At 30.9% G+C, this 17,347-nt stretch overlaps 2 protein-coding genes across 3 annotated transcripts; one reads left to right on the forward strand and one right to left on the reverse strand.

Moving 5' to 3' along the window:
* The first annotated feature begins 1,436 nt into the window (after nt 1–1,436).
* On the forward strand, nt 1,437–3,880 carry LOC124839069 (uncharacterized). 2 transcript variants are annotated; one of them, XM_088108061.1, is made up of 2 exons: nt 1,437–2,001; nt 3,651–3,880. In XM_088108061.1, the coding sequence occupies exons 1-2, from the start codon at nt 1,720–1,722 to the stop codon at nt 3,660–3,662; spliced, it is 294 nt and encodes a 97-aa protein (XP_087964187.1). In that variant the 5' UTR covers nt 1,437–1,719; the 3' UTR covers nt 3,663–3,880. The 2 variants fall into 2 exon arrangements, with proteins under 2 accessions (XP_087964187.1, XP_047170768.1); XM_047314812.2 differs by lacking the exon at nt 3,651–3,880 and having other exon boundaries at nt 1,450–2,349.
* A 1,788-nt stretch (nt 3,881–5,668) lies between these two features.
* Nucleotides 5,669–10,874, reverse strand: LOC124839052 (uncharacterized). Its single transcript, XM_047314791.2, has 3 exons — nt 10,477–10,874; nt 9,972–10,055; nt 5,669–9,085 (listed from the first exon to the last, which is right to left on the reverse strand). Exon 3 carries the CDS (start codon nt 8,966–8,968, stop codon nt 6,008–6,010), a length of 2,961 nt encoding a protein of 986 aa, XP_047170747.1. The 5' UTR covers nt 8,969–9,085; nt 9,972–10,055; nt 10,477–10,874; the 3' UTR covers nt 5,669–6,007.
* Between the last annotated feature and the right edge of the window lie 6,473 nt (nt 10,875–17,347).

Consider the following 17,347-nt stretch of genomic DNA (forward strand, 5'->3'; position numbering starts at 1 on the left):
CATGAAACAATATAAATTTAAGAGTGACTCTAATATCGTCATGTCAAAAAATCAATTTTAACTCTAACTTAATATTTATTTATATATTTTAATTTAATTTTATCTTTATTTAACATAAAACCTCCAAAAATTAAAATTAGGTTACCAATAATTCTTTGTCAAAAAAAATATAGACGAAGACTCATGGTTTATTTAAGTTTTAAAAAATTCTATCAAATAATAATAATATGGTTTAATAAACTTTTTTCAATATTTGTAAAACTTATTTAAGGTAATTTTTTTTAATTTTTTCTCTTTCATTTTAATTTCAATTTTATATAAAAAAATCATCGTAAATTTTTTTATTATATTTATGTTGATGTAATTGAGAAAGTATTATAAAATAGGTTTAAAAAAATAAAAAATCATTTTAAATGTTTAAAATGTCATATTACAATTTATATTTTCACGTTGTGTCATCTTAAAAATAATTAGCACAATATAAAATTTTATACGAACTGTTTTAAATAAATCATAGATATACCTACGTATGTAAAGTGATATTTCGTTGTCTTATAATTTTTTGATGTTTGAAACTATACTATTTAACATCATATTTGAATAAATTTTCACTTGACAAATATTTACATCAAATTTTCTTGATATGACATTATAAATTAAAAATTTCAAACGTTAAAGTTGAATATTTATTTATAAAAATTTCACCAATTATTTTTAAGTTGATTTTTTTCGTATGAGGTGAAAGTCTTTTTTGTATTAGTTATAATGTATATATTTTATGTTAAATTATTAATGGTATAATTTTAATAATTTTTTATGTAATAGATTTTCAGTTTCAATATATTTTAAGTTAAATTTCATCCAATCACAAAGAAACTTAAATTAAAATGGTAAGATTAAATAAAGAGACTTGATATCAAGGCACTCTTAAGAAACAAACAAACGCATGAAAATCCCAAATATTAATATATATTATTTATTTTTTAATTTTTCAATTAAAATACTACTATATACTGTTATATTATTAAAACAGGTGTAAGATGAGTGTAATATTAGTGGATAAGTGTCAAATACCTTTCCCTTAAATAAAAGGAGGAGAATCATGTTATTTATGACCGCTTACCTAGCTAGTTTAACCCACCTGAATATCGTGTGTACTTTTTCGTTTGTATTAAAGCCAGTACACACATGCCGAATTTATACTCACTCTCAATAAATTCCCGATATCAAGTAACTTCTTTTTATTTTTTTCACGGACTTCATTTTCTATTATTTTAATTACGTAATTTTCATAATGTTAACAGTAATAGGCATAACATTTATTTAATATATATTATAAAAGTAAAATAATTATAAAAAAAATGAATTTCTGTACTTGTAAAAGAATAATGAATTTTAGTATCATTTAATACGTATTGTAAGAAAAAAGAAAGAAATAAAAATAATAAATGATATCAAAATATAAAAAAATATGTATGAAAATACATAATTGAAGAAATTGAAAAGAAAACACGTGGAGGGTTATGATTGGACATGTAGGTATTTCATTGGGCATTCACAACCCAAATCTGCACCGCTGAAAAGAGAGAGTAGAGAAGGGACAGAAAGAGAGAGCGACTGAGGGACCCGTTTCGGCAACTAAAAGAGAGTAAGAGAGGTTTCAACGTTAGCACCGGCTTCTTCCCATCAAAGCCTGCACATTCTTCAACTCTTCTCTACATGGCCATATCTGATGTGGTGGCGCGGAACCTCACCACCATCTTCCTTGCGCTAATGGCCTCTTTTGAGGCCTACGGATTTATCTGCGGCCACAGCTTCAACGGCGCTTATCTCCTCGTCGTCTCCACCGCCGCTGTCATTCTCATCCTCCTCACCACGCTCACGTGGGACGTATCGCGCAAAGCAACCTGCGCCTTTCACCGCGACCACCGTGACAGCCGGGAGGTGTGCAAGGGAGGTATCTGCTGGCACGGCGTGGCGCCCCGATCGCCAGCTTCTCAGGTCCGTTTCAGACTCCCTCGCCAGCTTCCCTTAGCCCCTTTGTGATTGAAATCATGCTAATAACACCTTTTTATTTTTTTTTTACTTAATAAATATATAATCCTCCTCCTCCTCGTAATAATAATAATAATAATAATAATAATAATAATAATAATTTGGTAAAGATAGTTGGTGTGAAAAGGACTCTCTTAATTTATCCTCTTCTTCCTTTTCTCCCAGTTTGTAAGTTGTACAGAGTGTGTTTTTGTTCTAATTGGAACTCATTTTGTATATAACCTATATGCCTGTTATTCCTTGTAATGATAGTTTATATATATAAGAATTATTGAAGTTATTTTTGTGTTTGTAGTTGAAATGAAAGAGTATAGTGGCTTGGTTGGTCGATGTTAGGGATCTGGGATAATTTGTTTTGGGGTTAGTTAATATTAAATAGAGTGTGGACAACAATGTTTAGTGTGTCAGCTAAGTTAGGTGTGGAGAATTCATGAGACCTCAGAAATCATGGTTTGATGTGAGATAATTAGGATGACAAAAAAATCTGTGCCCGCAGATATCCGCAGATAAAATTTGCGACGGATAGTTGATACTCGCGGATATTTACTATCCGTAATCCGTGGGTAACGGATATTTTAATATCCACTTATAAACGGGTCGGGTGCGGGTATTATACTATCCGTACCCGCGAATACCCGCTACCCGCAAAAAAATAAAAATAAAAATTTAATTTATATTTTATTAAGTTAAATTTAATTAAAATTAACATTAATTTATATTTTACAAGATTAAATTTAATTAAAATTGAATTTAAGTTTAAATTTAATTTAATTTATATTATATTTTATATATTTTTTGTAGTTTTATTTAAATTTTATTTTAATAATTTATTAAAATATATTTTTTTAAAATATTTGCGGGTATTCGCAGATATCCACATATATCTGCGAGTTTTAAAATACCCGCAGATATTTTTTAAGCGCATATGCGTGCGGATAGCGGATCGAGTAGCGAGTGGATTTTTTTTTGTCAGGTCGAGTTGCGGGTAAGCACTGTCCGTGTCCGACCCAACCCGTTATCATCCTAGCTATAGCCTGTCCCACCTCTCTACATGCATACATCAATGAATTTATTTTAAACAGATCCAATTCCTATAAAATTGACATTTAAGAACACAGAAATGTGAATACAAAATAAGAATCAGTAAGTCCACAAATAACAAACATATATATGATTTTAATTTTTAAATAAACTATATACTTAATTTCATTTATATATGTTTCACTTTATTCATATCCCCTGCATATCTATTCTTTGTTTCTCTTTTCTCTTATTTTTCAAGATATATCAATTAGTGTTACCCGGTCCGGCAAATTTCTCCTTCAATTCTTATTTTGATTTACGTTAAATTCATCTAACGTGAATTAAATTAATATTTTTCATTATTAAATTACTTTTGGATTCTTTGTATTCTTGTTTTTTATAAATTCGTCTAAATATATTCTTATAAAGTTAAAAATAAATAACCATATTACTGGCGTGATTAAGAAGAACCATTTGGCAATAATAAGATGTAATTGTTTGGAAGTTCTCCATGAGGCAACTAAGGAAATTAGTATAATGGATGAAGAGGCACTAAAGCTTATTATTTACAGAATAGAAAGTAAAAGGAAGGAGGGAGACAAGTTGGTCTGATGCAGGAAAAAAAAATAGAAAATCAGGTCATCGATGAAGATTCTGAGCAGGGCAAAGATATGAAGAAGAGACGCATTAATTATCTTTGTAACTTGTTTCACTATGGGTTATTTTTTAATATTATTTATTTTAATAATAATAGTAATAGTAAGTAATTAAAAAGATTATATTATTAATAAACAAAACATGTTCCCTTTATTTTTCAACTAAATAATTTTTTATGAATTTTTTAATTAGTAATTTAGTTTTATATTTAGGCTTTTTTATCATTTTTATTTTTATATTTTTTTATTCAATTGAATTCATAATTTTTTAAAATATTCAATTGAGTCTTAAAATAAATGCAATGTTCTCTTTTCTGATAAATTCGCATTAATGAAGTTTGGAAGTATAATGCGAAAATATGTTATGAATGAAAATTTGGGTCATAGAAAAGTTTCAAAATAAAATGTAACATAAATTTTGACACAATGACAAACCAATATTTTGACATATGGTATTTTTAAATTGTCTATAATGACAATTTAACAAACTACATTGAATCTTTTATAAAAATGGAAATTTAATTGAATCAAAATTATATATAAGAATCAGATCAAAAATCAAAATATAAAAAGAAAATTATTAAGAATTTCTTTGAATCTTATAAAGGATGAAGACACTTATCTTAAGTCAAGATGAATAAAGTTAAATATTTTTAATTCTTCACCCTTGATATATTATAACATTCTGATTTTAAATTAAATGTTTTTACCATAATACATCATCATAGAGTAATCGTTACAAACGATCATACAAATAAATTTGTCTCTTTTAACTATTAGTTTTCTTTGACATGCTGCTTTATTATTATAATCATCATCACCATCATGATTATTATTAATTAATTATAAGAGAATACTGACGGAGGACATAAAGGTGAAACAAGTGGTTTGCATCATGAACGTAATCCTAAAAAAAATGTTCTCTCGTGCACTTTTGCTATAACGATTTTTCTGGAGCTCGGTGACATAAACTGAACCCAAGCTATTTCTTCCACCCTGTGTTCCAAATGCACAAAAAAGGTTAATCATTTAGGATGTGATAAATCAAAATTGGAATTCTTGTTTAGAAAAGTGTCCATATTTAATGCTGGGTTGTTTCAAAGATAGGTTGAGTCAAAGACAACTTAAATAAAGTATAAATATATCACTCACTAACCTACCAGTGAACCACTTGAGAAGGACAACATTTTAAATGCTAATTGTATATAATTTAAAAAACAAAAAAAAATAAAAATATTTTTCATGTCTCAAATTCAAGGTGTTCTTTTACAATTCTTATAAATTTAAAATGTATTTATTTTAATCGGTCTCATTCTGTTAAAAATTTCACCTGTTCCACAGCATAAAGTTTTGCTTGAATAAAGAGATTATAACTATTTCTTTTCAAATTAAAGAAGCTAAAGAATTTGAAGAACCAAAATCAAACCTAATTCAAATTTAAAAAAGTAGAATACCGGTTTAAAAGTCATTTTAAAGATTATTTTTTTCATTTAAATTTGGTGAGACCGGTATCGAAATTTGAAAATGCAAGAATAGGCTCACAATAACTGAACATGGATCAATTAACAGACACCAGCACCATTTGCCATCACCAACGTTGTGAATTGAGAAGGAGGGTGGGTTGAATCGATTCGGTCAAAATTCTAAAAGACTAAGCTAATCAATCTGTAATAAAAAAAAATGCCATTGAAGATCCGCGTAGACTTAAAAGTGAATCAATAAACCTGACTTGTCCTGTAGAAGAGGACTCACCACGAATCCTCGTATAATAATAAATTAGAAAATTTAACAGAACTAACAAAGTATTATGTAAACAGAAATATTGAACTGAGGCCATTCTAGGTCGGCGACTTCTACCTTCTTTTTGCAGGTTATTAACTTGATAATGAAAACTAACAAAATAGTGGTAACATAAGAAAGCACCACCCAGAAAATGAGACATGATACTCTGCCTATAAATTTCTTTGACATACGAAAAAAAAATACAGCTAAACGCACCAAGACTTTCTGTGCTTTGTAATGCTTTTCTATGAAGCTATAGTAAATGATAAACAACGGAAGAGAAAAAAAAAATAACAATATGAAAACCCAATTTCTGCCCCCTTTAACCATTAATAGTTTGAATCATACTACATCCATCTTCCCCCAGCATTTATTGAATTTGAGATCTTCAGTCGCTAAAGGTTGCCAGTGCTCTTGAGGATAATTTCGGGTAATAAAACATTAATTGGAAAGGTGTGTGTTTATGAACAATTCAGAAGAGGTGTAATAGGCTACTTCCATGGAGGTTGCGAATGTTTGTAGCTATATGGGTAGGGTTCCCAACTGCTATCTGGTTCCTTTCGTTTCCCACCAACCACCGAACTTGACGGCTGCGGCATGGTTCTTACTTGCTCCTCCACAGCCCTTCCCTGACCAGGAAAGGAAAACTGCCTGGCTGCAAATGTCTCTCTATTCCCACCCTCAATCATGAACCCAGAGTTCAGGTCAAAATTAGGACGTGAAGGCCCAAATCCATTCAAACCGAGTTGTGTACCCGTCACGTTCATAAAGAACGGTGGTGGCTGAGAGTAAGATGATGAAAGTATATTTAATGAAGGTCCACCCACTTGAGGGACAGCTGGAGCTCCTCTTGAGTCAACCATATATGGAACTGTGCCACCTGACCCGTACATGGCTGATGAAAAAGGCATTGTGGGTGCTGCTGATGCTGATGTCACTCCATTATACCCAAAAACAGATGACTGATTGAAGGAGGCAGCAGGAGCCATCCCTATAGTGCCACCGGTCCTTGACATCGTAAGATCTATTGCAGGTTCAACAGCATTTCCATTTGGCAAAAAGGATTGAGGAACACGTTCTTTTTTACCAACTTCTACCTTGGCGCCCAAAAGAGAGATAACAGGAGCATCTGGTGATTTAGAACAATCATATCCATTGGTTATATGAGAAGACTTACAGGACCCCAGGTCTACCAAATCAGTTTGAAGGCATGGCCTGTCATTCAAATCAATGTTTCTAACATAAGGCTGCATTGATGATGATGACGATGTAGGTGATGGGCTCCAATAGCCATTTCTTCCAAGAAAGAGTTGTCCCTCCATCCTGTGATCTGAAGGTTGGACGTGGCCGTCATCACCAGTACTGTTCAAATCAAATCCAAGCATGCTTGAACTTTTAGAACTAAATTCAACAGTGGATTGCTCAGAACGCCAGCCTGAAGATTCGGCAATAGGTTTTGCATTTCCTTCTTCACCCTCAGCAACGTTTAGATCAATATCAAGCCAGTCCTGCCTCGGCCTTGAAGTGTCAATGTTCGTATCCGAAAGATTCCTCTCATTATCACAATATTTACGAGGAGATGCAGGGCGAAAGGCACTGGTGGCAGCTGATCCTTTCCAACCAAGTGTTCCCTCAAACTGCAAAGGGACACCAGGCAACCCAGGAGTTGGCGTAGGCCTTGAAGCAGAGACAACAGGAATGGGGGTAGATGTAGTATTTACACAAACATCCATATCGTCAGAACCAACTTCGTTGAGATCAAAGCCCCAAGGTTGTTTCTCTGAATTACCACCTGAATCTTGAGCTGTTTCAGTCACCTCCAAGCACACCACATCAGGTCTGCATTCAGGCTCCGCCACACTATTGTCAGGAATACTTGCACGCCCCTCCATTGAACATGCCTCAGTAGCAAGGCTGTGTCTGGAGGAAACCTCCTCAGGTGGGACAGGAGGGAGCTCATCCTCTTTTCTTACAGAATCTGGACTGCCTGGTTGCCTGATTCTGCCATATGAGAATTTTTCGGAAGAACTGCTGACTTCTCTATTAACTTCCTGAGCAACTTGTCGAGCAAATTCTAAAGGATCGACAATGCCACAGTCAAGTTCATTGCCAGAAACTCTCTTGTCAACTATGTTAGACCTTCTGAAATCTATTTCAGGTTTACAAGAATCAGAACCAACAGATGTAACTTCTTTGTTGTTATCAACATGACGCTTTCCTTCCTTTGATGGAGTGACATATCCGGCTCCACAGACAGACATATCTGACACCTCAGTCTTTCCCAATTTACTGTCACTGACTGATGTATCTTGTAAGGCATTAGAGCAGTCATTATCATTCTCTGCAGCTCTGGAAACTTGTGAAGAGCCAGTTACAGTTCTAACATCATCTTCCCCACTGTTCCTATCAGATGCAGGCGTCTTCATACTAGTAGAAATAGGCAAGTTATGACAAACATCATCCTCATTGTGTTCAACATTTTGCTCCAAAGCTGGTTCTTTAACAGATTCTGGTGCTTTTACTTCACAGGAAACAACGGAAACAGACTCGGGCTCTGGCTCAGCGGACACAGAACAGATCTCCGGTGCTCCAAGTTTTTCTGGAGGGACATTAACGTTTTGCTCCTGCTTTTCCAGTTTAGCCAACTCAATTAACTGAACCATATCTGACTGTCCTTCAACCGAAGTGATCACATCTGCAGGGCATAAAGGCAGTGGTACTTGAGCAGAAGATGGAACACCAGCACCATGGTTTACTGATCCTTCTTTGATACCATCACATTGCAAACTGGAGGATGAGTGACACACATTATCAGAACTATGTACAAGCAAATTATCTGAGCTTTTCGATAGACAATTTACAGTTCCATTTAGTCCTGATGCATTATCATTATCATTGCCAGCTTCATCCACAGCAGATGGCTGGCTTTCCTCCTTGACAATCTCATTGGTTGCACAATCAACCTTAGCAAGCTCCACATCATAAGATTCAGTATCAACATTTTCAGCTCTCTTCCAGCTGTCAAACAATGCCATTGCTCTATCCTGAACCTTAGCACTATGATGGCCAATAAGATTACTTACAGTGATGCGAATTCCAGATGAAATTGACATCTCAAAGTCTAGATGAAGCTTTTCAACTGCACGTAACATTGCAGTAATTGATTCTTCAACAAAACTGTCTTTTGCATCAACCTCAAAATTTTGGGCATCCTTTAACCATCCGTTGATGAAGCAAAGTCCATCCAATTGAATAAAAAGATCAAGGCAATCTTTATTCTCTGTAGCGGTAATAGTGCTTGCAACAGCAGCCCACTGCCTAGTCGCATCAGCAGAATTTTTAACATCGCAACTTTTTTCTTTCTGCATCACAGAGACCAGCTCCTGCACACGAGAAGGTGCTGTGAGCCCATCTTTCATCTCGGTCAAGGTAAAGAAGTCTTCAAGAGTCATATTGCTTCACAAAATCTTCCTCAGAGCATCAAGGTCATCCTTTTGGGGTGCCAGAACTTTTCCTCCCATTAAGAATTTCCAATAGAATTTCTGGAAAAAAAAGTTCACAAGCATCCACTGCAAAAACAGTAACAAAAAAATATTCATTTTGAGGACTTATAGATTCCTACCAAGAAACAGATCACACATAAATTAAGCCCCAAGTTTACCGCAACAGTTGGTAAAATAATAAATATACCCGACATTTTTCAGTCTTAGACTAATTTTGCGACTGACTCTATTCATAGTGCCGGTCATAGATCTTATATCACTGTTGCCATAAATAAAAGCAACGACGGTTCCATAGAAGGTAGGATATATCATAACTGATTTGTTTATGAAAAGACACTTAAATAAAATATCCAAATCTTGTCAAAGGAATATCAAGTTACATGTAAAATAACTGCTTCATATACCATTGCACAAATCATTATAGATTTCAATTTTCTCAAGAAACATATAAGCAGTATTTTTTCAATCTAAGGACCGACTTGACAGGCACAAGCTTGTGCTATAACAAAATGAAAGCTGCAGTACGCTAAAATACACACGGGAAGAAATTGAATGTAACTTTTTACAACTCTTCTAAACCCAGGGTTGTCTTCACAAAACCCAGGCATTAAAAAATGATAGTTCATAACCACACTGATCACTTCCTAAATACACGTACAAAACATCAACTTCAAGAATTTTTATTGTAGTAAAACAAAATATGAATTGCACTGTAATCAAATTTTTTTAACAAAATCTTTTTCGTTTAAGTAGATATTTTTTAAAATCTGCCGAGGGTTGAGTAGACCTGCTGGCTTTCTGAGAAATATTTTAAACACATCAACAAACCTGATAGCAATTACTATCAAACAGGGGGCAGATAAAGGTATTGGAATTGAATACATTAAGTACTATTTTGAGGATTCAAAATTAAAAACAGAAATAGCAAAATGTAAAACGTAAATAAGATTACCAGTCGCTCTGACGGCTGGTTGCAACTGTCAAAAAAGAATTGTAAACTTCCAATCACGATCAGTGAACAGATTTTACTCAATCCCTGAAACGCCGAATTAAGAAATAAAATTAGAATCCCACACACACAATGCAAGCAAATTAAATACCAAAGGTATAAATTAATGATTATGCATGAACCCAACAAGCACAGAAAAGAACACTAATCCTTAATTTCCAACAGCAGTAGCTTTTATAAAATTAAAAAAAAAAAAAAACACACACACACACACAGTATCCAAAACCCTAAAAATTGATTTAAGATATAGAAAAACCCTAAAACAAAAAACTAATACTCTATAGCTTCGACGCCCAAATTCAGTTGTATGAAAAGAGATGAATAATCCAAGAGGGGGTACCCAGCGTAACACGGCGAAAACGCGGACACACCTTACAGAGGGAAAGGAATAAGAGAAAGAAGGGGAAAAGAAGTGAGCGGAAAAAAGGGAGGGGAAGAGAATGAGAACCTGAGAGAGTGAAATTAAAACCCTAGCTGTGACAGCTTTCAGCAATTCATGAATGTTGCGCGAGAAAGGAACAGAAAGAGAGAGAGGTTGGCGTTGTCCGTTTCGTTTTTATGGTGGTGCCTGCTCTGCTCTGTGCTGCGTTAACAAACTAAAAAGTGAGGGTCTGTGTGTTTGTTTGTATGCGTTTTTGTTGTTGAAAGCACACAACACAAGCACAGGTGAGAAGAGAATAAGAGAAAACGTTTTTGGTTCTTGGGATTTTTAATTGGTTTTTCTTTCACAGATTTCTGAAATTTCTGGTCGATTTTAGTTCGTAGGTTGGGCATCAACACGTGCGACGCCAGAGGCTGTTCCGGGTTAATGGGGCCACTCCCCACCACAACACAACACTCATGCCGTTCTCTTCAATTTCAATCTTTTCTGGGTTCCCACCCCACACTCCGACCCGTACTCCTTTATCTCCTTTCTACCCGACCCGTATATCATCACACCGCCCCGAACCTGTTAACAACTCCAACAATTTAAAAATGCTATCATCTGATTCTATCATTATTGACATGCCAAAATTTTCGGAAATTATGGATTTCGAAAAATAAAATAAATCCAGTTTCTGAAATTTGGAATATTTTCTTGATTTCAAAAATATTCACTTATTTAGAATTTCAAAAGTATAATTTTAGGATGTTGAAAATAGTTTAAAAAATCACTGTAGTTCGTCAAATTTATCTTTTAGAGATTAAGAATTTATTTTTTTCAAATCTAGAAAATTAAATTTCAACCGAATCTTAAACCGAAAATAAATTACAACAGACAAATATCAAGTATTCCAGTCACTGTCTGATATTGTAATTATTTGTGGGTTATATGATTTAATTGCAATAATTTAAATTATCTAAGGTTATATTGATGAACAATGTGAATTAGAAATTTAAAATAATTGTCAATTACTAAGAAGAAAAAAAATGAAATTGATGAAGAAATTGAAAAGACAAATGACCAGCCTTTAAAAATCCAGAGAAATATCTATATTTAAATCATTTCTTTTAATGTTAAAATAATTATTTTGTTAATTTTGTTGTTTTATAAAATTTAATAGGTTTTTACTACTCCCAATAACTATGGTCCAATTCGTTTTTAAAATTTAATAAAATTTTACTACTTTCAATAATTATGATCAAACGCAGTTTTTTTTTCATTGTTTTAAGTGTTTTTTAAGAATAAAATTATAGTATATAATACTCTAAAACGAATCATACCTGATATGTATATAAATTAACCTAACATATTACTTGACGAACTTAGGATAGTACCATAATATTTTTTTAATTTAACTATGGTTAAACTTAATTATCTTTTAATTATAAAACTATCTATAAAATAAATAGAAACTATTTACAATAAAATTATAAAAATTACTTATATTTGGAAAAGCAAATGCATTTTGATGATATAAGTAGTCAAATCAATCTTTTTAAGCTATCCTTCAACTGTATACCTATACAGTCTCTTCTAGATCCCTCTCACTCTCATTCCAGTGTATGTTCGATTCATTCCTGTGTTCCTTCCACTGGAAGCCTGCCAGGAGCCGCTCCTTGTTAGTGCCTCTTGCACCATGCTTCTTGCACCCGGCGATCACTCCCGGCCCTTGTCAGTGTCCGGTGTCACAATTTCAATGCTTCAACATTCACGTCTAATTAAATTAAATCCGATCTTCCTTAAATATTTGTTCAAAATAAATAAGATAAGTTTACTCCATCAAAATCCGTTTTTAATCTGTATAAAATTAATGAGGCGGTAATTATTATACTTGAATTCTGATAATATTTCCTCCTATCTTGATTTTTCTCTTAGTTTAAGAAATTTAATTAATGAGTCGTTGATCTTAAAACAGAAAAGATTTATACTAACTGAGTATTTTTAATTAAAAAAATACAAATTTGGAAAATACTTATTTTAAAAGCAAAGTTTTGACATTAAATACGCAAAAAAAAATATAGAATTTTAATGTAATGAGTTAAATATTAAATCACGTAATAAAATATTATTATGACAATTATGAATACCAAATTTAAAATAAATAGATAATTAATAGATATATAGTTTGACTTTATTATGTTTTAAATAGATAATTGATAAATATATAGTGTGACTTTCTTGTGTTATAATAATAATTAATTAATTGAGAATATAATTTATTAATGAAATAAATTAGTTTTGGGTTAAATATTTTGTATTCGTAAATTTAGAAGTAAAATTAAATATAAAATAATTTACCATAACAGAAACAAATTTTAATTTTACTTTCAAATTAATTGATTAAAAATATAACTTATCTTTCTCTCTTCTGTTTTTATTATTTTTTTTCTCCTTCATACCTCGTATGTTTTAAAATTTTATCACATTTCAAAGTAATTGAGAACATAAAGATAAAATTTAGTCGATCAATTACTAAAAAATTATATTAACTTTATAAATTATTTGTTTTCATAAAAATATATCTCAAACTTGCTATGACACATACTAAAATCACATCTGAATATCTTATTTTAGGTCCTAAATTTGTTTGAGTGAATTCATGTTTGAACTACATGGGGAAACAACTTATGTCTTTAAAAAAAGTTTAGGATAAATGATTTAGAAGTTTGATTGTTTAGACTTGAGTGTCATTAGATTTTTTTTTTTAATTTTGTTTGATGAGCGATTATTTTCTTTTTAAATTAGATAGTCTAATTGATATGTTGATTTACATACTAGATTATACATGTTAGTTATATTTTTTTTAAGTTGACTTTTGAACATGATTTAGATAAGAAGATTACATTTTCATAACTTTTCTTATGAAAGTTTATAAAATTGATATGCCACAAAACATATAAGCTAAGAAACTAAGATGTTTTGGAATTATTCTTAAAATTTGGTCTGATTTAGTGATTTAGACTAATTTATGATAATTTCACTCAAACAAATGACTTTTGCTTGAATGAAAATATAACATAGACCTAGACCTTGCTTTTGGTTCCATTTTCACACATAACCAAAGATTTTACACTCTTGTAAAATTATAATTGAAATTACTTTATTTTCAACTTAGTTTTTAAGCAAAAATAGCATTGCAACTTAACCCATATTTTGTTCAATTTTTGCTCGAGTAAGCTTATGTTATCTCAAGCTAAAAAAAATGCTAGTTTCTTTTAACTCGTTGAATGTAAATGTTTTTATTAATGAAAATTAAATATTAATTTCTATATTGATTTATGATTTTATTTAAATGAGTTATATTATATAATGATGTTTATTATAAGATTGATGAAATTTGTATGTTATATGAATATGATTATCAAGACTGAAGATAATTAAGTGAATCCATAATCACATATATCTATGATGATATGTGAATTGTTGCTTGATTTAAGTATTATAATATTGACAATTATATTGTAATAGAGACTATGAGAATATGAGAGGAGTTTTTGCACATCATAACATTGTAGATATTCGATTTAGGTTATATTGGAGTTACCATGATACTTTCTCTTAGATTTTTTGTAAATATAAGTAGAGTATTGGATCATATGTCAGTCTCTGGTAGGACTTACTCAATACGTGTCTTTTAGAATTGACGTATAGAACCATGTGTTGGTTTATTTGGATGGAAGTGAAATGTTGTGACTAAAGATGTCAATTTGGCAAATGGCCGTGAACGAGCCCTAACCCACCTTTCATTAAGTCATTTTTTAGAGGTTTTCCAAGGATAACAATGGGTTAGGTCAAGCACAAACATTGTTTATATGCTATCTAACCCACAACAACAAAATTCACCTATTTCCCATTCTGTTACCTGTCGGATACTCATTTAAAAAATATTGGTAAATATTTAAAAAAACATAATTTATAAATTTTAAAATAAAATCTAATAAAATTACAAAAATATATAATATAATATAAACTAATTAAATATAAACTATATTTTTATTTTAATTAAATTTAACTTAAAAAATATAAATTAAATTTTAATGTTAATTTCTTTACTGATAATGGAAACACATGGGTACAGGTAGTATGATACTTGCATTTTGACCTATTTAGAAACGAGTATTAAAATATATGTTACTCGCTAAGTCCCAAAGCCCATTATCAAGTGGGTTGGTATGAAGGCTAAGGTAGGTTACACTCCACTAAAAGACTTTAGTTAACTCCTAAAAATAACACTTTGAGTGTAAGTCAAAGATTGAGCAGATTCATCTCAGGCTAACTTGAGTCGAAGGCAAAAAAGGATCGACCTAAACTGAAGGCCGAGACAGATCAATCTAGGTCAAATGCAAAAACTGGTCAACTAGGATCAAAGACCTTGATGGGCTTGCCCAAGTCAAAGGTCAAGACGGGTTAATCCGGACCAAAGCGAAAACACGTCAATCAAGACAAAAGCCAAAATAAACCAACTCGAGTCGAAAGTCGAAACAAATTGACCCAAACTAAATATCAAGAATGACGATAAAAAATAAAAAATAGTTGAGATGGATTGATGTTCGAGACAATAATTTATAATTTTGTGGTTTTGAAATTAGGTTAATATTTTTTTTAAATCTTGATTAAATTGAATATATCACCTTCAATAATCCGCAGGTTTAACAAATTTAAAATAAATTGACATGCTATTTTATCAACAACAAAAATTCGCACTGAACCAAATCAATTTACAAAAAATTTCAAATTCTTGGAGGAGTAAGTCGGACCGAGCTTCTTCGTACTTAAGTCAACTGACCCATATAAATTGGATTGGTCCACTTTGTAAAAAGAAAAGAAGAAAAGCAGCTTAAAATGGTATGATTAAAATAAAATATGAATGCATGGATAATATAAGATAAAAAAAAACAAAAAATGATGGATGATATGAAGCAACGAGTTTTGGAAGAGATGAAGACATTGTCCAACCTCAGAAGGAAACGTCACCTTCACGTCTCTCTCACCCATTCTATGCATCGCATCTTCCTTTCTTCACTCACTTCACACCATTTTCTCCACCAAAACCAATCATATCACCAACCTTTTATTAACAAATCAAATTATCTCCATCAAAACTATCTACCTTATTTCCTCCAGAAATATCAATTTAATTATGATTACTGAAGTGATTTTTTAAAGTGTAAATTCAGTTTTTTCTTATCATGGTTTTGTGAATGTACAAGTTTGAATAATAAAATTTAAATTCATTGACTTTTTACTTTTGTTTAGTTAAAATAGTCTAATTATCATCAAATGAAAAAAATATATTATTTAAACGTTAAATATGTGTTAATAACTAAAACTAGTAATGTTGGTAATTTTTTTAGCCAATTTTAATCGATATTAATTTTCAATTAAAGTTTATAAAAAATTAAGGATATTGATATTTTTTTACTGTTATATTATAACAAAATAAAAACTTATTGACAAAGAATAAAATTACTTTAATTGATAAAAAAATTAATCATTACAAATATCGATAAAAAAAATTACAAAAGATGTTAACAGAAAAATTTAATTGGCATAGACAAAAAAATAAGTTTATCGACATTGGTGAAGAAAACACTAACTAATGTTGAACTTAAAATAATACTAGTTTACAATGTGATTCCTGACGATAACATCAATAAAAAAATCATACTCAACGTTAAAACTAAAAACATCTTAAATAATATGGATTAAAAAGTAACTCTAACTTTGTCAAAAAATAAATCGATTTGATATTAATTAAAAGAAGTGTAATTATCTGAAAATAAACTAAGTGCACATAAATTTAAAAATAATGAGTTTGACATTAATAAAATAAGATTATTAATATTGGTTGAAAAATAACTTTGTCTAATATTTTGATGTGCGTTAAGACGAGGACAAAAAATTGTGGCTGAATGTCTCATTCAGTGATCATAGAAACACTGTTTCTCTGCTTGTATTTCACTCACAGACATAGAAAATCTCTATTATCAATTCTGTAACCTATTTCCAGAAAACTGTGGGTACAACTTCTGTGCTTAAATAAATATTTGAAAAAGACAAACACTTACATTAGATTAGTTTTGCTTATTTTTGTAGATGGAAAAATTAAGATACAATATATTCTGAATCTTTCTAAATTTTTAATTTTCTTAGCTCTTCGAAACTTAAAATATATCATATATCATTATTAATATTTGTTAAGCATGATTAGTATTTAATTTATTATTCACTTACAATAATATATTAAATGGGTAATATTGAAAGTTATTAATGGACTTCGACCTTATCCTAGCTATAACACGTTTATGGTTTGGAAAGATATAAAAAATATAAGAAATTTTAAGAAGATGGAGAATATATTTTATCAAAACATTTATTAGAAATAAGATTTTATTAACGGTGAGTCAAATCTATAGAAATAAATAATTTATCAATAAAACAACCAGAGAGAACGCAGTAAAGTTACACAAGGATCCAAAACTGGTATCTTTCAGCATAAATTTCATAGCTGCTGATCTTTCTTTTACATTCAAACTAAGAATTTTTCATGAAGAAGATTAAATTTGAAAACTTTTGAACTTGATGGCTCGACTTATAGTTACGAACACTTAAATTTAATTGTATATTAATAAAGAAACATTTAATTAAAGTAAAAGCTTTCAGAATTGGTTATTATTCTTTTTATGATCCATTGATACTTACATATGGGCTTTCACTTTTTGGACAGTAAGAGTTATTGTACGCAGCTTCTTCCTACACACTTCCATACGTTTAGAAATTCTAATTTTACTCCCTTTTTCTTCGTTTTGAGTTTTGGAATATGAAATCTGGAAACTTTCTGAAATACAAAACAAAAAACGTATTTTAGATTATACATTTTGAAATGTAAAATAAA

Source organism: Vigna umbellata, chromosome 2 (genome assembly GCF_029865625.1).
Source record: "Vigna umbellata cultivar VRB3 chromosome 2, Vumbellata_1.0, whole genome shotgun sequence".
NCBI lineage: Eukaryota > Viridiplantae > Streptophyta > Magnoliopsida > Fabales > Fabaceae > Vigna > Vigna umbellata.